The 21,289-nt window shown below is 41.3% G+C and overlaps 1 protein-coding gene across 2 annotated transcripts in view; it reads right to left on the bottom strand.

Moving 5' to 3' along the window:
- Positions 1–21,289, bottom strand: part of REPS2 (RALBP1 associated Eps domain containing 2) — a 293,374-nt gene that overhangs the window by 129,223 nt on the left and 142,862 nt on the right. For both annotated transcript variants that reach the window (XM_075336286.1, XM_075336285.1), the window contains exon 5: positions 18,627–18,727. In XM_075336286.1, the coding sequence (XP_075192401.1) occupies positions 18,627–18,727 (101 nt within the window). The remainder of the gene's footprint in view (positions 1–18,626; positions 18,728–21,289) is intronic.

Genomic DNA, 21,289 nt, shown 5'->3' with positions numbered 1-21,289 from the left:
CGGCCAGGACTAGACGTCCTGTCCCACCCAAAGTCCTGACTGAAGACAACAGCCCAACGAGGGGGATAGAATGCCACCGCCACGGCTCAGAGATCCCACGGGCCAGCGTCTGCGGGCAAAAGGGCTCCTCAGGCAACCACAAGCCGGTAGCGGACTCCTGACATTGCAGGGGCAGGTAGTCCACCATCACAAACAGGTGCAGGAGAAAGACGGAGACTACCAACCGGGTGGGGGACCAGACTGCGGCCGGCTGCGGGCACCGACCACCATCACCTTGGGTTACCAGAGACTCGTGTGTTTACTAATAGTGAGTACATCAGTGCCCTCTGGCCGCCCATCTCCCTGCACCGCCAATCAACCCCCAACGGGTCCCAGGGCCACCATCCCTGCCCATGAAGGGGTTAACAACTTGCTGCACAACATCTCCTCCGGGTGCCCCGTAACTGCTGCGGTGGTGTCCACCTTCACCACATCCCATGGGTGGCGTCACGAACTTAACCACGGCTCCAGCCGTACAACTACGTCCCCAAACCACCAACCCCTTTTTGATCGACGTGACCGCAGGACCCCCCGGGTCCGGAGACCCTCGAGCCACTCACTGAGGTCCGGATCCAAGCGTCTCGGATGCCGAGCACGGGGCGGTAGAGTTACATACAGCCGACCTGAAACCCTAGTCACCCCCCCTCAGGGCAAGACAGGCACACCGTTGGTGGGACCAGGCGGTTAGGAAACGCCCACCTAGGGGTCTAAAACTTGTGGTTACTAGAGATGGGGAGACAGAAAGCGCAAATAGGGTCTTACCCGATATAACTTGAATGATAAGGAGAAAAAATATACACTCACCTGATATGGTTGTGCAAGTCACAACTCCTTAGATCGCTTATGAGTGTCAGCAAGGTTAAAAGCAGCGGCCCCGAAAAATAGAAGTATATGGAAAAGGGGGGAAAACGGGTTTAAACCGCGCTAAAAACCACAATGCAGGATTAATGAAGAAGTTTCTTTTTTATTGCAGCATTCCAACGCGTTTCGGAGACAAGGACCGTCTCCTTCCTCAGGACCCGTAGAAGCAAGGTTACTTGCGAAACGGCTGCCGTCGTCCGACGTGGCACCCCCTCATCCTCCCTCACTACCTGTACCCTGATGTGATCGTGGAATAAAAGAAATTCTTTATTTGACCATTGGAGTGCGACCTGTTCATCTCTACCTTGTGGATCATATATATATATATATATATATATATATAGAAAAGCAACAAAAGACGAATATAATTTCCTCCAAAAATTCAGCAATTAGTCAGAGCAACAACAAGGCTGCAGATTTAACGTGCCCAGGCCAAAGGAACTAATGCCCTGACAACTGGGGTCTCCATTCCTGTGTAGTGCACTTATATAGTGCTGGGCACACAAACCTTCACACTGCATAATTGCTTGCATACAGTATAGTGGCCCTCCATGAAGTATAAAGGCTTCCTCTCCAAATAATATAATGGCCCCCTCATAGCATTCCATATAGTATAATGGGTCCCACAAAACCCTTCATATATTAGAATGCACCCCTATAGTGCTATATGTATTATAATGCACTTCCCATAGTCCTCTATGTATAAGGTAGCCCTCATAGTCCTCCAATTATTATAATGCACCTCCCATAGTCCTCCATGTATTATACTGCACCCCATTGTCCTCCATGTATTATAATGCACCCCAATAGTCCTCCATATAGTATAATGCACCCCCATAGTCCTCCATATATTATAATACACCCCCATATTTCTCCATATATTATAATGCACTTCCATAATCCTCTGTATATTATAATGCACCCCCATAGTCCACGTGTAAGGTAACCCCATTAGTCCTCCATATAATATAATGCAGCCCCATAGTCCTGCATGTATTATAATGCAGCCCCATAGTCCTATATGTATTATAATGCAGCTCCCATAGTCCTATATGTATTATAATGCAGCCCCCATAGTCCTTCATATTGTATTATGCAGCCCCTGATACAATTTAATGCACCCTAGAGTCCTCTATGTATTTTAATGCATCTCCATAGTTCATGTATAAGGTAACCCACTTAGTCATTCATATTGTATTATGCAGCCCACATACCGTTTAATGCACCCCCTAGGCCTCTGGTCATTGTTTATTCACTGATTAAAAAACAAATAAATAAGTACTCACCCTCCTCGTTCCCCTGCTGTTACGGTCAGAGCGTCCTGCATGTCTCAGCACAGTGGCGCGCAGTAGTGACGTGACAAGCGCTCCGCTGAGATATCGAGCGCAGGGGGGAATGATAAATGATGGAGTGGAGCGCTCTGCTCCCTCTCTCATCTTTGCTTTGTTTGATGACGGGCGAAGGGGGCCCGGTGTCGCCCTGACTCATGGGCGCCATGATTGGCCACCATTGGCAGTACAACACTGAACAGCACAACTCCGCTCTCACTGAAATGAGCCAGCTGCTTCTCTTCAGGGCGGACACCGGGCCCCTAACCCTGCTAGGCCTGGTCGTAATCTCTGCGACCGCGATCATTACGCCTCTGTCCCTTCCCCATACCTGCCTCTCACTCTCATTCCCCAATAACAGTGTTTCCCAAAATAAATTAAAATGATTAAATAATCCCCTTGCTTTGTATTTAGAAACATACAAATATTTTTTATTAGGACTGAAAGAAACTGCATTTACACACTGAGCCATGGGTGGGAATTTTAGAACTTCTAAAAATTGGCACAGCAGTCCACAATGTTTCAGAATTTCAATAAAAATAATGTGTTTTGGGGCTCCAGGGCCCCTTTTTCAAGCTATCAGAGATAAACCCTTTTGGTTAAATAAAAAAAATAAATAAAATCAATTGCAGTATACCAGAAATTACATAGTGTTGAATTCAACATTACAAGGAAAAGAAACATAGGGCTTTTGGCAACTGTATCCAACCTGGCTGCAGTCACAGATAGTTTGGCATTTATGGAGCAATTGCAAAAATTATGTAATAAATTCTGTAAATAAATAATGTATGTAATAAATTCAAGAAGGCTGAATAAAAAATGATCAAGTGATTCTTGTACTAAGGAAAGAGAGGAACTTAAGACAAGTCACCCAGAAGTGCAAATTCCTCTTGTTTTTTTTCTCCAGAAACAAGGTATTATTAGCAATGTTATTTTTAATTATTATCAGTGAGTCACTTAGAAGAAGATATGATTCTCCTGTTTGAAGTCTTTACTTTTTAAGTCACTTCCACATAAGTGAATTATCAGTCAGCTTCTGGAATATATTAGGTGAATACACCCTAGGCCTAGGCTATATCTGCAGCTGGTGCTTCTGCTAAGAAAATAATCTAGTAAATAAAGTAAGTGAAATTTTGGAACTTTGAATGGAATTGATTATAACTCGTGTTATTTTTTTTTTTTTCATAAATCAATAGTACACATAAAAATAGCAAACTTTGCAATATATCTTTTCAGATTAATCTTTTATGTCTCCTCCTGGACTGATATTTTATTCATAATATTTTCAATTCACTGACAAAATCTGTCTTCCATGAATATAGACTTTATCACTACTGAGATAAGACATGACAGCTAGTGCTCATAAAGATATATGGAGAAAAGGGAGGAGCTAAAGGTAGAAGCAGACATTCTTACTGCTAATTCATCTAAAACAACAGTGACATTTTAAAAGGCTTCTCCAAGAGTGTGATAAAATAATCCCCATCATGTAATTGAAATGGAAGCCCATTCTAGTCATATGTCAAGACAGGCTTCAGCTTGAAAGAAACAGCTCTCAGACCTGTGTCTCAAATGACTGAGGAATTGAATTATGAGCACATATACCTGCGAGCTGCTGGAGCATGTTTGTAACAGGAGAAAAAATAAGTCTCCTCAGCTAACTACGCAAAAAGGACCAAAGCTGGAGAATAAATTCCTTTGTGCGCACTCAACTGAGAAGATTTATTTCTTCTCCTGTCATAGCTCACTGGTATATGTGCTTACGATATTGGTTTTCTGTCAGTTGAAATCCAAGTCTCAGGAGCTGTGTTTCTTCAGACTGCAGCTCATCTTTATTTACGTGATTAGGACAGGTTGCCATTTAAATGATGTGATAGGAGCCAATGTATTCTTGGACAACCCATTTATGTATCAGAAACATCAACCAAACTTAAAAATATAAATTTGTTAAATTTATTCTATGGTTTTATATGCCAATGAGTTAAAAGAGAGCAGGTACTAGTCACACTGACTAAATCTTAGCATCTATAGTCTTGACTGACAGATTGAGGGAGATTTATTATGTTACAAGTGCCAGAAATCTGGCTCAACATGCAACGAAAAAAACCTTGCACCATATTTCTGCACCTTTTTCTAGCGCCTTTTTATTGTGGTTTTTTTTTTGGCATTTTAGCAGGCAATTTTTTAGTGGTTGTACATTTTTATAGAAACTATTGAGTGTGATTAATGGTCATGTATCTTCTTTTAGTCAATTCACACATTTCAAAGCCAAAAGCACTTAAAAAAAGTTGAAAAGACTGAAAATATGCACTGTAAGTTGTTTGGACATTGCAGTGCATATATTCATTCTTTGTAGCATTTTTCAGTAGCATTTCAGGTGGAATCTGCCTTAAAAACATGTGCACATACCATACGTTTGAATTGTTTAAAAGTTACACAATATTTATACATAGTATCCTTTAGGTATATGTTCATGCCAAATACATCGGAGTACATTTTTCTAACTGGATTGAAAAATTAAAAATTGAAAAGTGTAATTGAGATGGGGGGAGAGAGTGGGGGGGGTTAATACAAAAGAGTCTAAGACATACTGTATATCTGTTTACATTCAATATTCCATCATATACACTGAACAAAATGCAAAAAGTTAGAGGTGGACAGAGCCTTAGGTTAGGGCTACACGTTGATTTTGGCCACGACATGGGTTGCAAGGCCAAAAATTGCTACATGCCTCTGTTACATGACAGCATAATGCAAGTGCCTGGCGTGGCATTGTGAATTTGCTGGTCAGAGTTGCAATGCAACACTGTTTACCTTCCTTTCCCTGCAATATAGCAAAAGCATAAAGCAAATGTTGTCCAAACGGCTTGTGACGCGGCCAACGTCGCTATTTTAGCTATTTTAACTCATATTCATTGTGTTTTATATATATTATATTTTGGTTCATGTCCATGAGAACGGATCTCAGGAACCATGATGAGATTATTTTTTATTTTACTCCCTTATGTTTTTACAGGTGTCTGCATTGATGCGGTACAGCTGTCTGTTACCAATTCTCACCATATCTGTAAACTGTTATCTAGAGCAAAACTAATAAATTAAATCAATAAAAAATATTTCTATAATTTAGGCTGAAATCATTTTAAGGATCTAAATATATTTGAAATTGCAGGGAATAGAACAGCTTCTCATTATCTGCAATTTTTATATTTCATAACTTCTAAATGTGATACTAATGGAGGTATTATGTGCAGCAAATGTACAGAACAATGTAGGATAAGAAAAACATGTAGGATAAGAAAAACAAATTTATTTATATGTGCTGTCTGTTACCCAAATCTGATTGCTTTCAACGGTTGCAACAAAATGCTTAATATTTATGCATTTGTTATTTTATAATTTTGAATAAATAAACATGTATAGGATGTATAAAGAACAGGATTTAAGGCTAGAAATATCTATTTGGCCAATATTTTTATTTTTAAATTCAACATATTTTAATATGTAATGCGATTAAGAATATATTCACCAAATCTCTTAACCTTTCATTTTCAAAAGTCATCTTTCAAAAGTAAACATTTTTTACAATTGTCCCACCTAGTAAGAATAGAGATGTCTGTAATTTATATCATAGGTACACTTCAACTGTGACAGACAGAATTCCCCCCAAAAAATCACATTGTATAATTTTTTTAATAAATAATTTGCATTTTATTGCATGAAATAAGTATTTGATACAAAAGAGAAACATTACTTACTATTTGGTAAAGAAACCTTTGTTTGCATTTACAGAGGTCAGGCGTTTCCTGTAGTTCATGACCACGGTTGCACAGACGCACTCAGCAGAGAATTTGGCCCACTTCTCCATACAGATCTTCTCCAGATCTTTTAGGTTTCGGGGCTGTCACTGGACAACATTGAGTTTCCACTCCCTCCAAAGATTTTCTATTGGGTTCATGTCTGGAGATTGGCTAGGCCACTCTAGGACCTTAAAATGCTTCTTACAGAGCCACTGCTTAGTAGCACAGACTGTGTGTTTTGGGTCATTGCCATGCTGAAAGACCCAGCCACGACCCATCTTCAATGCTCTTACTGAAGAAAGGAGGCTGTTGTCCAAAATTTCACGCTATATGATCCCATCCATCCTCCCTTCAATGTGGTGCAGTTGTCCCATCCCTTTTGCAGAATAGCACTCCCAAAGTATAATGCTTCCACTCCCATGCTTCACGGTTGGGATGGTGTTCTTGGGGTTGTACTCATCAATCTTTTTCCTCCAAACACAGCAAGTGGAGTAGATACCAAAAGTTCTATTTTGGTCTCACCTAACCACATGCCTCCTCTGCATCATCCAAATGGTCATTGGTGGACTTCAAACGGGCCTGTACATGTGCTGGCATGAGCAGGGTGACCTTGCATGCCCTGCAGTACTTTAATCTATGGTGTGTAGTGTGTTAATAACTGTAATCTTTGAGACTGTGGTTCCAGCTCACTTCAGGTCATTGACCAGGTCCCCACGTGTAGTTTTGGACTGATTCCTGACCTTTCTCAGAATAATTCTTACATCATGAGGCGAGATATTCTAGGGAACCTCAGACTGAATAATATTGACAGTTAGCTTGTGTTTCTTCTATTTTCTAATAATTGTGCCAACAGTTGTTGCCTTCTCACCAAGCTGCTTGCCTATTGTCCTGCAGCTCATCCCAGCTTTTGCAGGTCTACAATTTTGTCCCTGGTGTCCTTAAACTGCTCTTTGGTCTTGGTTACGGTGGAGAGGTTGAAGTATGATTGATTGTGTGGACAGGTGTCTTTTATACAGTTAACAGGTTCAAACAGGTGCAAATAATACAGGTAATGAACACAGAATAGGAGGGCTTCTTAAAGAAAAAATAACAGGTCTGTGAGAGCCAGAACTCCTGCTGGTTCTTAGGTGATCAAATACTTATTTTATGCAATAAAATACAAATGAATTAATTGAAAATCATACAATGTGATTTTCTCAATTTTTTGGGGATTCTGTCTGTCAGAAATTAAACACCAATACCACAACTAGTATAGAAGGCTATATGCATGAACAACAAGCAAGCCAATTTCAAAAATTCAATAATTCAAAAATTCTTTATTAATAAAATATTAATAAACACATAAAACCCAAATGGACCACCCCAGATGACGTATGGTATTGATATGAGGAGCCAGCACCCACAATACAGGTTTAACAATTTTTAATAGCAGATAAATAGTTACATACAATATGAGTTAACTATACATGGCAGAGGAAAATATTGCCTGTTGTAAAGTTATATATGACACAAATCAATTATTCATATATATAGAAAATAGAGAAGAACAAATAACCATTCAAATAGTAACCAATATTACCAACAGGCAGCTGATCCAATGCTATGAGTGGTGCGGAAACCCCTCACACTGACGCGCGTTTCACAACAGGCGTGCTTCATCCAGGAGTGATTAGTAGCTACTCCGGGGGCTCCTTTTATAGGATCAAACATCCCGCGATTATTAGAAAGAGGGATCTGGTGTATGCGATGAACGAGTCCAATACGTCATATCCGGTCACTAAAACACCTGACCTGCCTGATTTCTATGGACTCGACCGCAGTAGTATAATAAAAGCAAACAGGTGAGGTGTCACGTCCGGAGATCTGTCACATGAATAGCTCGATCTCCATGGGAACAAGTAAATAATTCATCCGATCGGCGAATCACATGACCTGCCCAGTCTCCATGGCCTCGGTCATAATGATAGAAATAGAAACGAAAAGCCGGAACGTCACATCCGGCAGTCATACAAGTCAATGGGTCCATAAAAAAAAAAAGATTCTGGCTAGTTTCCTGCCAGCGTTGAGAAACATGTGATGGTGTCTCCGTGGCATTCTTGTTTTGCATATTTTACCAGGGGGCCTTGTTCTAATGTCACTGCGTTGAGAAACATGTGATGGTGTCTCCGCGGTGTTGGATGTTGATCTCCCCGAGGTCAACCATCTTTACATATGTAGTGTTCTACTAGGCATTGCTCCCACTAGCCAGTTTCCTACTCCACACTGATGAGGGGAAAATACCCCGAAACAGCTGTCTGTGGATGGATACCATGTTTGGCATAGGCGGTTTCCTTGACTGGAGACTGCCCTTCCCGTGGTTGTTCCTTCCCGGTGAAAGACCTGGCTAGTTTCCTGCCAGCGTTGAGAAACATGTAATGGTGTCTCCGAGGCATTCTTGTTTGCATATTTTCCCAGGGGGCCTTGTTCTACTGTCACTGTGTTGAGAAACACGTGATGGTGTCTCTGCGGTGTTGGATGTTGATCTCCCCGAGGTCAACCATCTTTACCAATGGGTCCATGAAAGACATGTACAGCACACGGATGGTATCCGTGTGACATCCATTTGCCATGGAACAGAATTAAATTAATTACTGAATTTTAAAGCACCACTCCAGCAGGGAGTTTTCAGAGCTGGACTGGTGGGATAAATGTAAGTCCCCTATGGGGACTAAGATTTAAAGCCCCCCCCCAGCAGTGCAATAAAAACAAAACAAAACAAAACAAAACACTGGAGTGGTGCTTTAAGTGTTAAAGTTGTGCAAATTAATAGCTAGATAGATAGCTAGATAGAACAGAAATTAACCAAATAAATATTTACTGTATTTTTCGCTTTATAAGACGCACCTGATTATAAGACGCACCCCCATATTTGGTGAAGGAAAAGAGAATTTTTTTTTTTAATGTTAAATGGGGTCCATCTTATAATGCCAGTGTCCGTCTAACAAATCATATAGGGTATATGTCCCTCATAGCCCCCCATCCTAAAATTAGCCCCCTTAATCTGGATATGGCCCCCTTGTATTGAATATAGCCCCCTTGTGCTGGCACACATTCCCCTGTACTGCCTATGGCCCCCTATGGATTGCACACATTCCCTTGTGCTGCCTATGGCCCCCTATGGATTGCATACGTTACCCTGTGCTGTCTATGGCCCCCTATGGATTGCACATGTTCCCCTGTGTTAGATATCGCCCCCATGCTGCTGCCTATAGTAAAATAAAACACTCTTTCCTTACCTCCTCCAGCGCTGATCTCCCTCCTGTCTCCTCCCGTGCTTCTGTTCCTCCACTTCCTGGTTCTTGGTGGCGGTCATGTGATCGGCACAGCAGAGTGATCTCCTCTCTTCGTGCCTGCCTAATCACAGTGGAAGCAGGGACACCGGGAAGAAACGCTGGAGGGGGTAAGTAAAGCTTTTTTATTTTAAGATGACCAGCAGCATGGGGGCCATATCTAACACAGGGGGGGCATGTGCGATCACAGGGGGTGCAGGCTCATATAATATGCACCGCTCCCCCAGCCCGTCACTATGGTGCGATTTCAGCACCATGGTGATGGACAGCGGCTGTGCATATTAAATGAGCGGGAGCAGGAGATCTAACGCTGCCGCCCGCAGCGTTAACCTGCCCCCAGCAGCGCTCCAGAGCTGCTGCCCCCCACCTCTCCTGGACCCTGCAGTGTATATATATATATACATATATATATATATATCCACACACCCCATATATTCGGCTTATAAGACGCACCCCCTACTTTCCCCCAAAATTTGGGGCAACAAAAGTGCGTCTTATAAAGCGAAAAATACGGTAAATGAAAAAACTACATAGAATCTCCCCATTTTTGATAACCAACAAAGGTAAAGCAGACAGCTATGAGCTGATATTATCAGGCTGGGAAGATCCATGGTTATTTGGCCCTTTCCAGCCTAAAAATAATAGCCTTAAAAGTGGCGCATCACAACATGATCCAATTCTGGTACTTTGCCTCGACTCTTCCCAATGTCCTGGTGCAGTGGCAAACAGGGTAATGGTGATTGAAGTTTATGTCTATTATGTAGTGTCCAAAAACACAGCTGGCATTAATCTCTGGTGTTAGTAATGGAGAGGGGTCTATCAGACACCCCTATTAAAACCCAATAATAAAAAAGACACACACACAAAAATACTTTATTAAAATAACCACTCCCCAAAACTTTCACTAACTCCCCTCTAGTCCACAAATGAAAACCTAAAAAAAACCCCGCAACCATACAAACACAGAGAAATAAAACAAGACCTTCACTCACCATTTTATTAAAAAAAAAAATCTCAGACAGATCCGATGTATCAGGCAAACAAAGTCTATAGAGCATCATTATGAAAGTCCTTAGACTTTGCTAACAGTAACTTGCAGGTTGTGCTGCGCAGAGACCCGACGCCTTTGTAGAGTGGTGATATCAGTATCGTTACCACTCTTCAGGGTCATTGGGTCAAGCTGTGCTGTTCATAACTTGTCGACTGTCAGCAAAGTCTATGGAATGTCAGAACGATGCTCCATAGACTTTGTTTGCTTTTGTTAGAATCGCTGGACCTGTGTGGAATTTTTTTTTTTTTTATTTTTTTTTTTAGTAAAATGGTGAATGACAGTAAGTGTCTTGTTTTATTTCTCTGTGCTTGTATGTTTGGACTTTTGGTAGGTTTCCAACTGTGGACTACATCGGAATCGGTGGACTGCCGAGGATTCTCTGGATTATGACGGACCTGCATGGATTTCTTTAACTTTTTTGTAATTTTCAAGGAGACAGCCATGTGGGTTGTTAGGCCAGCTATTGGGGAACTCAGTGAGCATATTGTATACTGTATATGCAACTGATTTCAAGCTCCACAATAACCCAAGAAAAAATATTAGCTGCCACCACCAGACGTTTCTACAGGTAGATTAAACGTAGCGTATGGCTTTAGGGATGCAGTTTATAGAACAAGAGGAACAAAGCTATTATATTTCATATATTTAATCTGAAAGATAGGATGTGTTTATAAAAATTAGGAGGAGGAGGAGTTGCACAATTCTCTTTTTGGAGGGAACTTCTGATAATAGAAAATATGGATAAATCCTACACCGAAGTGCATTTTCCCACATCAAACAATGTGTCAATTCATCCTTCTGTATTTATTAATGACCAGTCTCTCCCACATACCTCCCCTTGGTGACCTCATGTGGGGGTTGTTTGTGGGATGTGCTCAGCCCTTAACAATTTTATGAGACCCCCAACTTTTTCAATATCTTCCTCCCTGGAACTAGGAGGGAGATATTACCATTATCTTTCCTATCATAATTTTATCTGGTCATACATAGGAAACATGACATAGATATTGTCATCTATCGACCTGATATTAATGTGAAGCTCATAGGCATGTCTCACAGTCATGAAAAAATATGTATGTTCTTCTTCTGGGAATGTATTTCCCAGCAATATCTGATCACTACAATCCCCAATTTACCACCTGTGCCCAATTGTCTGAAAACATCTTTTGAATGGAACACCCTGATTAAGGATACTTCTCCACCCTTAAATATACAAAGTACATGCTTCATGTCTGGACTGGTACATCTGCCAAATAGCAATTACTTGTCCACACTAGGAGGTCTTGCTTCAAAGAAGTTGGAAGTGCCAGCTCTCCCTCTCTTGTTATTAATTTATTTCTCAATAATTACCTGCTTTTCAAAAGAGGGGGTCATGTGGAGGTTGTGTGTTAACCTGCTTTAGTATTAATAATAATTATGAGACGTCTTGTAGATTTGTAATCATATCCATAACACCACCCCCTTTTAGATGTGGCAAGGGAGACATATTTACAGATTGTCTCTCAAGCCCATCTCATGACTTAACATCCCCGAATCCCACAATACCCTCACTTTGTTGGAGTTAGAAAAAGGCTTTTCCATGAGGTCCGTCAGCACCGCAAGACTGGCATTTATGTGTAGTGCAGTCTGAAACTCCTGGCTAGAGTTAGCCAGAAGCGGCGTTAAGACCCCAACCTCACAGTAATCCTCTGGGTCCTGCTCTCAGTCAGTAACTGGTCCTTTTATCCCACTGGGGAATGTGGATACAAAAGGCAGCATGTTGCCTGCATTCTGGACACTCTGACTGTGGGTGACAATGGCTATGTAGACTGTCTCCTCAGAGGATGACAAAACATCTCCATAAGCCTGACTGGCTTAAGTTAAAACTTTTTGGACATCTTGACAGGCTGGAGATACCAATTTCCTACGTCCCTGACAGGCTGGGGATAAAACTTTCTCATCACCCTGACAGGCCATGGGTGCTGCTTTGCAATCATCCTGACAGGCTGTCAATACTATTTTTCCCTCACTTTGATAGGCTGTAGGACAAACTTTCTCACCACCCTCACAGGCTGGGATAAGATTTTCCCATCACTGTGACAGGGAATGAATAGCTCTTTCTCACTATGCTCACAGGTTTCCCATCATCCTGACAGGTTATAGGTACCTGCTCCCATCACCCTGGCAGGTTATGGGTACTGTTTTCCCATCATCATGACAGGCTATGAGTGACTCTTATCACACTGACAGGCTGTGGGGTACACTTTCTCTTTCTCCTGGAATACTTCAAGGTCAGTACTAATCATGAAGCAGTGATGACATATGACACTGACAAGCTGCACGTGACCACTTTCCTAGTGTTAATCGTGCCTGTGTTGATCTCCCTTAGCATTGATTCTTTCTCATTTGATAGGATCTTTGATGGGATTTGAAGTTTTCATGGGCCCTCCCACAAAAAGAACAGTTGCACTAGGGCCTTCAACATCAGATGCGGGGGTTCCTCTTCTGCCTCTCTGGGCAGGCTTAGCTATATATGTCCAGGTTGATTGCAGGTATAGGACTGGCGGGTATTAGATGCAGGCCGGATGCAGGCAAATGAGTTAGACCTCTGGAAGGTTGGCTGGCAGGGACATTAGTGTTGTTTGTCTGCTTACCCCATTTCCAGCTGTCGACAATCAACTTCCACAGCACAGGCATATGACTGACCACGTACATATCAGCAATTTGTGCTGTCTTGGCTTCCTCCTTTGGCACCCATTCCATCACGAACTGTTGCACCTCCACAGGACAAAAATGCATAAATTGGTCCTTCACCATTTGATCTTTTAATTCCTTGAAGGTGGTAACTGATAGTCCTTAGACAAACTGCTCAAAGTTGGTTTTAAGTGCATCCACCACATCACCATAGACATAATGTGGTCCAGGTTGGAGGGTCTAGAATATTTGGCAGTATACCTCTGGAGTCAGCTGGTATTTCTGTATTAGGGCCTGTTTTATGGCCTCATAGTATTCATCTTGCTTTCAAGGAAGAATGATGAACATTTCCAGAGCTTTCCCTCGTCGTCCTGGGGTTAAGTATCATGCCCATGGGTCATCGTGCAACTGGTATTGTCTGCAAGTCTTCTCAAACCACCTCAGAAATATGTCCAAGTTCATATTATTTTCCATCACAAGAAAATGCTCGGGTCGGGGTTTAAAGGTTTTGACATTATTGTACTCACTGTTCAGTGGGGTAAATTGCTCCTTCTGGATTCAGATTAATACTAGCTGGCAGTTTAATGCAGGTGAATGAGGTTGCATTGGTAAGGTAAAGCAACCGAGACAAGCAAGTAGCAAAATATCCAACTGGTTTTGACTTTTTGCAACTTGCTTGTCTCAGTTGTGCCACAGTACACCAAAAGTAACAAATTACAATAGAACTCCTTTCACCTGGGTTACCCTTAGATGTAGTAGTAGTAATACAGAGCAATCTTTGGCCATAAAATCTGTGTCAAGGCCAAAGTCACTGTCTAGCCCCAGTTTAATAAATATGATATAAAGACTGACACTCAAAATTTGTATGAGGACCTCAACAGGAGTTTGAAATATTTTTTGGTCCAACAAAAAGAGTGATTGCAGTATTAATGAGATTCTTATTTCTCTTTCCCCCTCTGAACCTATAGAAGCATGCTGAGTGTGTGTCATTGTGTCATGGTTGAATGGTGTCATTCTTGGCATTTCAGTAAATATTATGATACTGTTAAATTTTATCAAAGATATGCACTATGAAGAATGCAGGAGCCCCCTGAGCGCTCCGGGGAAGCCAAAAGATGTGACAAAAAGTGTGGAGTTTCTGTTCCCCACTCTACTGCTTCCTGTCTTTTACTACTTCTGTCCTCTATCAGTGTTTATGATTCATTTATGCTTTGCAGTTTAGTATTGTGGTATTGTTTGCTATTCATTCTGTGTAGGCCACTTATTGGTGATCATGTAGATGTGTTCTTTCACGTTTGAGCATTGTTTAATTTTAGTGGGACTGCTTGTGCTCCATCTACAGTATGGTAATTTTATAGCACAGCTGCATTTTAAATGTTTGTTGCTTCCTCTTATTTTATTTGCATTTATAAATATGTACAGTTTGTTGTCAGCTAGGTCGAGTGTAGTTCAGTATATATTTGCATTTTGTTTTATATTTTTCTTCTTTTTATATTCCAGATTTGGTTTTAGGTCATACTTTCTGGCTATTTGGCATTTATTTGAGGTGCCTTTGCAACTGTTGTGCCATAAAGAATACTGGAGCAACATACTGTCTCCTCCCTATTATCCTATAGAATGTAAAGCCGCAAGAGCAGGACTCTCTCCCCTCTGTACCAGTCTGTCTGCTGTATTTTATAGCTGTATTTTGTATGTAACCCCCTCATGTACAGCACCATGGAATCAATGGGGCTCTATAAATAAATTGTCACGCTGTACAAAGGGCTAGTAAGACGTACAGCATATTTGCCACTAGGAGGCAGCAGAGTAATGAAGGAGAGACTAAAGGCTACTTTACACACAGCGATATCGGTCCCGATATCGCTAGTGTGGGTACCTGCCCCCATCTGTTGCGCGACACGGGCAAATCGCTGCCCGTGCCGCACAACATCGCCCAGACCCGTCACACATACTTACCTGCCCGGCGACGTCGCTGTGACCGGCAAACCGCCTCCTTTCTAAGGGGGCGGTCCGTGCAGCGTCACAGCGACGTCACTGAGCGGCCGCCCAATAGCAGCGGAGGGGCGGAGATGAGCGGGACGTAACATCCCGCCCACCTCCTTCCTTTCTCATAGCGGCCGGGAGGCAGGTAAGGAGAGCTTCCTCGTTCCTGCGGCGTCACACATAGCGATGTGTGCTGCCGCAGGAGCGACGAACTACATCGTTACTGCTGCAGTAACGATAATCGAGAATGGACCCCCATGTCACCGATGAGCGATTTTGCACGTTTTTGCAATGATGCAAAATCGCTCATCGGTGTCACACGCAGCAACATCGCTAATGCGGCCGGATGTGCGACACAATATCCGTGACCCCAAACAACTCCGCATTAGCGATGTCGCAGCGTGTAAAGCCCCCTTAAGTCACATTGTAATAGAAAGACAGCTGAAGTACAGCAGAGAAACTTCAGCAGGCAGTTAACAGGCAAACCACCAGGGGGCAATAGAGTAGATAAACAGTCAGAGTCTAGCCAGAAAAGTCACGTCACTGGAAAGGAGGATCAATGTCAAGTCAGAAAACAGAACTGAATCAGAAGCCGTTAGATCAGGTATGCAGAGGGAAACAAAAACAACAGACAGGAGCGGAAAGTCAGGGACCGGGACAGGCAGACGAATGGGGGAGGGTACAAGTCAGGACACAGTAGCAGGGAGCTAGGACAGATTGGGAACACTCACCAGAGCCAGTATACACACTGCAAGACAGACATATCACTGGCACTGAACCATAGGTAGAGAGGCAAGATATAGTGTCCTGGGATTCAGAACGAGGCAAGGGAAGTTAATCCCTGATATGACCAGGCTAGAGCTGGGTGTAACCAGAGCAGGGAAAAGCCGGCCTGGATCATGATATAAATAATAATAATAATAATAATAATAATAATAATAATAATAAATAATAACAACATAGATCTTATGTCCATGGCAATTCCTTTAGATCAATATTTGAAAGCAACTTCTTGTACATTTGGGATGCAAAAGTCAAATATGAAGTCTGATCTTAGACCACCACTGATTTCTGTAGGGTATTGCAACTCACTACCCAAAATGGTATACAGTATTTGAAACCAAGGGCCATTCATTAGATGGACATATTTCCAGACACATTTTGTTGTATCTTACTTCATTTCCCAGGAGTGACAACATTTTTCAGGTTTTCCTTCAATGTTATAAGGTTTTCAATCTGCGTTATATAGGATCACAACTATTTTTAATTCTTATTGGTTAAAGCTGCTGATTCTAGCAGCATTTGCTGACAATCTAATGTGAATTTGCCATAATATATACTATACTTTGACAGCAAAGACTTTAAAGGGGTTGTCCACTACTTGGACAACCACTTCTTATTCCACATTTCTCCCAGGTAAAATAATGAAGACTATACTCACTTCCCATACTGGCGCCATTCCAACGGTGTCTGCGTCCAATCAGCGCAAGCTTCTGTCTCTGCGCTTTTGGACCAAACAAATAAATGAACAGGAAGTGAGTGCTGCAGCTGCACTCACTTCCTGTTGATTGCTCAATAGGTCCAAAGGCGGGGAGAAGGAAGCCGGCATTGACTGAACAAGTGGCTCGCATCATATCACAACCCCAAGGGAGCCCCGGGAACGCAAACCGCAGTACCGCTTGTATGCAAGGTGAGTATAGGTTTTATTATTTCACCTGGGGCAAACATGTGGAATCACAAAGGGTTGTCCTAGTAGTGGACAACCCATTTACAGCTGTGTGCCCATAATGGGTTTTTGCTGAGTTTTTAATATTGTATATTTTTGCTATGTCAAAAACGCAGCATCTTACAATTCCAGTAAACTGCATGGGATTTCTAGAAATCTCACACACACTGTGCTTATTTTTTACTCCACATAAACTAATTTGCCGTGCGTGTTCCAAGTCCACAACATGTCACGTTCTCATAGAGATGCACTGAGTTTTATGTGCAAACTTTCCCCATAGACAAGCATTGGATGCAGAAAAAAACACAAGTAAAAACGCTCACAAGTTTTTAGTGCATTTACACTGCGGAAAAGCATCAAAAACACATGTAATTCGTAACGAAGTATATCAATAAAGTTTCGTTAAGCTAAAAAATCAGCTTTAATTAAAACATGATACACCAAGAAACAAACGCATGTAAGAAAAAGAAAGAAAAAAAGGGCACAGGAAAGTACAATGAAAAAAACAGAAGTAACCTAATTTACACAATATGTGCAGAAATTCTGCAACATCAAACACTATCTGTGGGATCGTAGCCTAACATGCCTGATCTTTTGTTCCCATAGTGCCTGGAAGTGGCTAAGGAGTTCTATTTTAATGCTTAAATTCTCTCACCCCATTGAAAATATATGAATGTACATTCAGCCTTAGGGGCTTGTTAGCACTCTGTAACCCAAACCTATACCAGAAGTACAAAAGTGGTAAGGGTATCTTTTATAGCAACAAAACTTTTACCTTTTAGTAACAAAGAACAAAAAAATGAGTAAGGCAAAATTTCCATAAATTGTTTCGACTTTGCAAAATTCATAATTAAGAATTAGTAGCCAAATTATGTTTTGGCAACTAGAAAAATTACATTCTAAATATTCTGCAATCCAATAATGGAAGCCATGATAGTGGTGTTAACAGAGCTAAATAATGATAAAAAGAATAATCACTTTTATTTATATGATGATATCAAATTGTGCAGCACTTTACATTTTTGGGGGGGGGGTGTATTTTACAATGACTCCTATGATACTTTCTGTCGCTGAATGGACATTTAGTTCCTTTTCACTCTATGTTTATGAAAAAACAGTTTTGTTTTCTTTTTTAATCATTATATACCGTAATACCATCTGATTATAACAATGAAGCTATGTATCCGACATCTAGATTTATAGATTTTTCCCATTTAATTCAGTAACCTTTAGTAGAATTTGAGCCCCACATTCTGTTTTGTCTCTTTTCTTGCACTGACCATACATAAGAGCTTTTAATACAGTCGCGTTTGTCGAAAACATAAAGCAATAATGACATTTTTTTAACCTGTATTTCCCAAATACGTGACAATAGTATATATATAAGAATGCAATTGTATCCACATCATTAGTGGCATGTTTGACTGACTTGATAAAAACACTTTATCCTTTTTCTAGCTCATTATCTATGATCTTGGCGTATCCTGTGTTCTGCGGTTATGGGATATATAGTTACATGTGATAATGACAGCAGGCAGAAGTGATGGATGCATTGCTAGTCACTAGAACAAGCCTATAGAACAGATGAGTACTCGCTGCCGCAATTTTCACATCCAGCCTTCCTTCTCCATAATCTCATTCAATCTTTACGTTCCACAATGAGCAGCAATTATTTATAATGGTGGATTCCTAGAAAACTGAAGCAAAAATCCAGGTGCTGCAGTTTGATCACAGGCAGTGACAGCGGTGGATCCCTATAATATATATACATATGCTGCGGAATCTAGTACACTGCATCACATTTCAGATTTTGCTGATTTGATCATGTATCCTTACCCTGCTAATAGAAGGCTGCAGAGGGGCAGGCTGGTTTCCATAGTTCAGCGGCAAGTGTCCATCCTGCTGAAGTAGAGCAGGTTGTCTAGTCTCGTATGCTGCTGCAGAGAGGGAATAATAAAGAAGAATCGGTCATGTGACTCAGGCTGCTGTTGCATGGTTACAAGGCTCCGAGTGGTAATTAACTGAATTTAAAGCAATAGATGGCTGCTAAAAGTCACTTAACCAGTTCATTCCTTGCAAAACAGAATTTTTATCATCGACGTGTATAGACATAATAAAGAATATATTGATATAACACAAAACATTATATGCAATCATTAAGGCCAGGATCAGACGGCAGTATAACACGGATGACGATCGCATCAAAATGCCCAGACTGACTGGCGGTTCTCCTGACCTGAGCGTGAGAGCTGTATACATAAAACTGACAGGCTCGGGTTAGGAGAGCCGTGGCCAGTGAGTGCACTGTGATGGGATGGTCGTCCGAGTTTTACAGCCGTCTGACCCCTGTCTTAGCCAAAGTATCCAAAGGGGCCATCAGCTCTAGAAAGTACAATTTGGCTGCATTTCAAAGGGTATTTTTTTAAGACAGTTTAAGGCCAATGTTCACACGTTGAGTATTGGGTGACTTTTTCATCTCAGTATATGTAAGGCCACGTGCACATGTTGAGTATTTGGTGAGTTTTTTACCTCAGTATTTGTAAGACGACGTGCACATGTTGTGTATTTGGTGAGCTTTTTACCTCAGTATGTGTAAGGTCCCGTGCACACGTTGAGTATTTGGTGAGTTTTTTTAGCTCAGTATTTGTAAGGCCACTCAACTGATCCCAAAAACGCCACAAACCAAATATTATTGGTAGTTATGAGCGAGCATGCTCAGCAGTGCTCGACATTCGATCAAGCATCAGGGTGCTCGAGACGCTTGGTACTCAATCGATTATCTTGAGGGTACCAGAGGAAAGAGAGAGTGCTGAGCACTCAAGCATTTTGACGCTTGCTCATTACTTGGCATTTGCCTTGTGGTTTTTCCTTCCTCTGGATCAACACTGCTGGATAATTGGCCCAACTGGATGGTATTTCACATGTTACTCTGTCAAGTTAAAATTACCTGGAAGCAGACAACTATTTCATGTTGTACAAAATGGAATTATTTAAGTACAGTTGTATAAATAACTTTAATTATTTTGTGTCCTGTAATTTGATCAGCGCTTAAAAAATAAAAATGCAAATGATGGAGAAAAAGAGGTTCATTTTTAATTGTAAGTTTGATCTCTTGGATAGAGATATTCGGTCAGCTTTGAGAAAAACTGATATTTACTGTTAGGCTTCATGACCATGATAAGGGTTCAAGACATCCAAAATGCTGCGATGTACAGCACAAGAGCAGTGGATGGGATTTCTAGAAATCCCATGCCCACTGTGCGTGCAGTGCTGTTTTCCGAGCTGCAAGCATGTTAATTCTTTGCTGCGAAGACGCGAGTGCTCTCTGCGGGGAGAACACAGTGAGAGACCTTAACTGCCCGGGCTCGGATTGTGAGTACGACTAGCTGCGGTCTCCTGCAGAGGAGACTCGCAGGTCAACAACCACCGCGTCCAGGATGCAGCGGGTCCCGAACTTGTGCATATATCCTAAAACAACAAGGTATTAGAGGCAATAGTGTCTCGCAGACCATTAATTACATACAGGAGATGTAATAATCTCAAAGACATGTTAGTTCGGAACAGTCTAAAATCAGAATCTAATTGTCCTGTAGGCAATTTTAGGTGCACAAACTGCCTCTTTTGTAAGTTATTTCATGTAAAACCAAATTTGTTGTCTACATGGTCTTTTGCCTCTGTGTCTTGTTTTATATTGTAAAAACTATCAGACCTCTTTATGTGAGATTTAGAGAGCAATACAAATCCATTCAGTCAGGTAAGGTTCACCCTTGTTTAATTAAGCACATTTGTGAAGTACACCATGCAGGTTCTGATGTGTTAACTTTTGCAGGTTTTGAGAGGGTTAATCTGCCTCCACAAGGTGGTGATTTACATAAGATTTTACTAAAAGGTTAAGCCAGATGGATCATTTTCACAAAAGCGCATTGGGTCTTAATGATAAAAATGATTTATCAGTGTTTTTATGAATTGTTTGATGTAGTCTATGATTCTTTTATGTATGTTCCATGTGAGTCCGATGATTATTATGACATGTTAAAGGGATGGGCTTCATAAAGGAAGCGGGGACACGTCATTCCGTAGTAGGACTTGTTGAAGTGCACCTGTGGGCCAAACGGATGCCATCCAAAACGCCGTGTGCCCGTTTGTACCTGCAAGCAATGTTTTTACAGGATTGTGAATACAAAGGTTATTTAATGGGGTGGTGTGTGCCAACTCTTTTTCCTTCTTTTCACTTTGCCATGCTAAAAATGGACTCATAAGGGAACCCAAGCAGACCCCACAGATTGGGGTTCCTTTGCTTTCAACTGTATCCGACAACAGATCCATTTTGGACATTGTATTTCCTTGAAAAGAAACAAATGTATAGTTCAAATAAGTGTGAATGTAGCCTTATTATCCTAGACAGCCTGCATCTTATCTGTTTGTGTTTCCATACAGCTGTCTGCAGTATGGTTCTGCTTTCAAAGTACACAGTACCACCATCAAAATATCAAGCTGTT

This window comes from Anomaloglossus baeobatrachus, chromosome 2 (genome assembly GCF_048569485.1).
Source record: "Anomaloglossus baeobatrachus isolate aAnoBae1 chromosome 2, aAnoBae1.hap1, whole genome shotgun sequence".
NCBI lineage: Eukaryota > Metazoa > Chordata > Amphibia > Anura > Aromobatidae > Anomaloglossus > Anomaloglossus baeobatrachus.
Note: the sequence above shows the minus strand (reverse complement) of the source record. Positions and strands in the feature narration are given on the sequence as shown.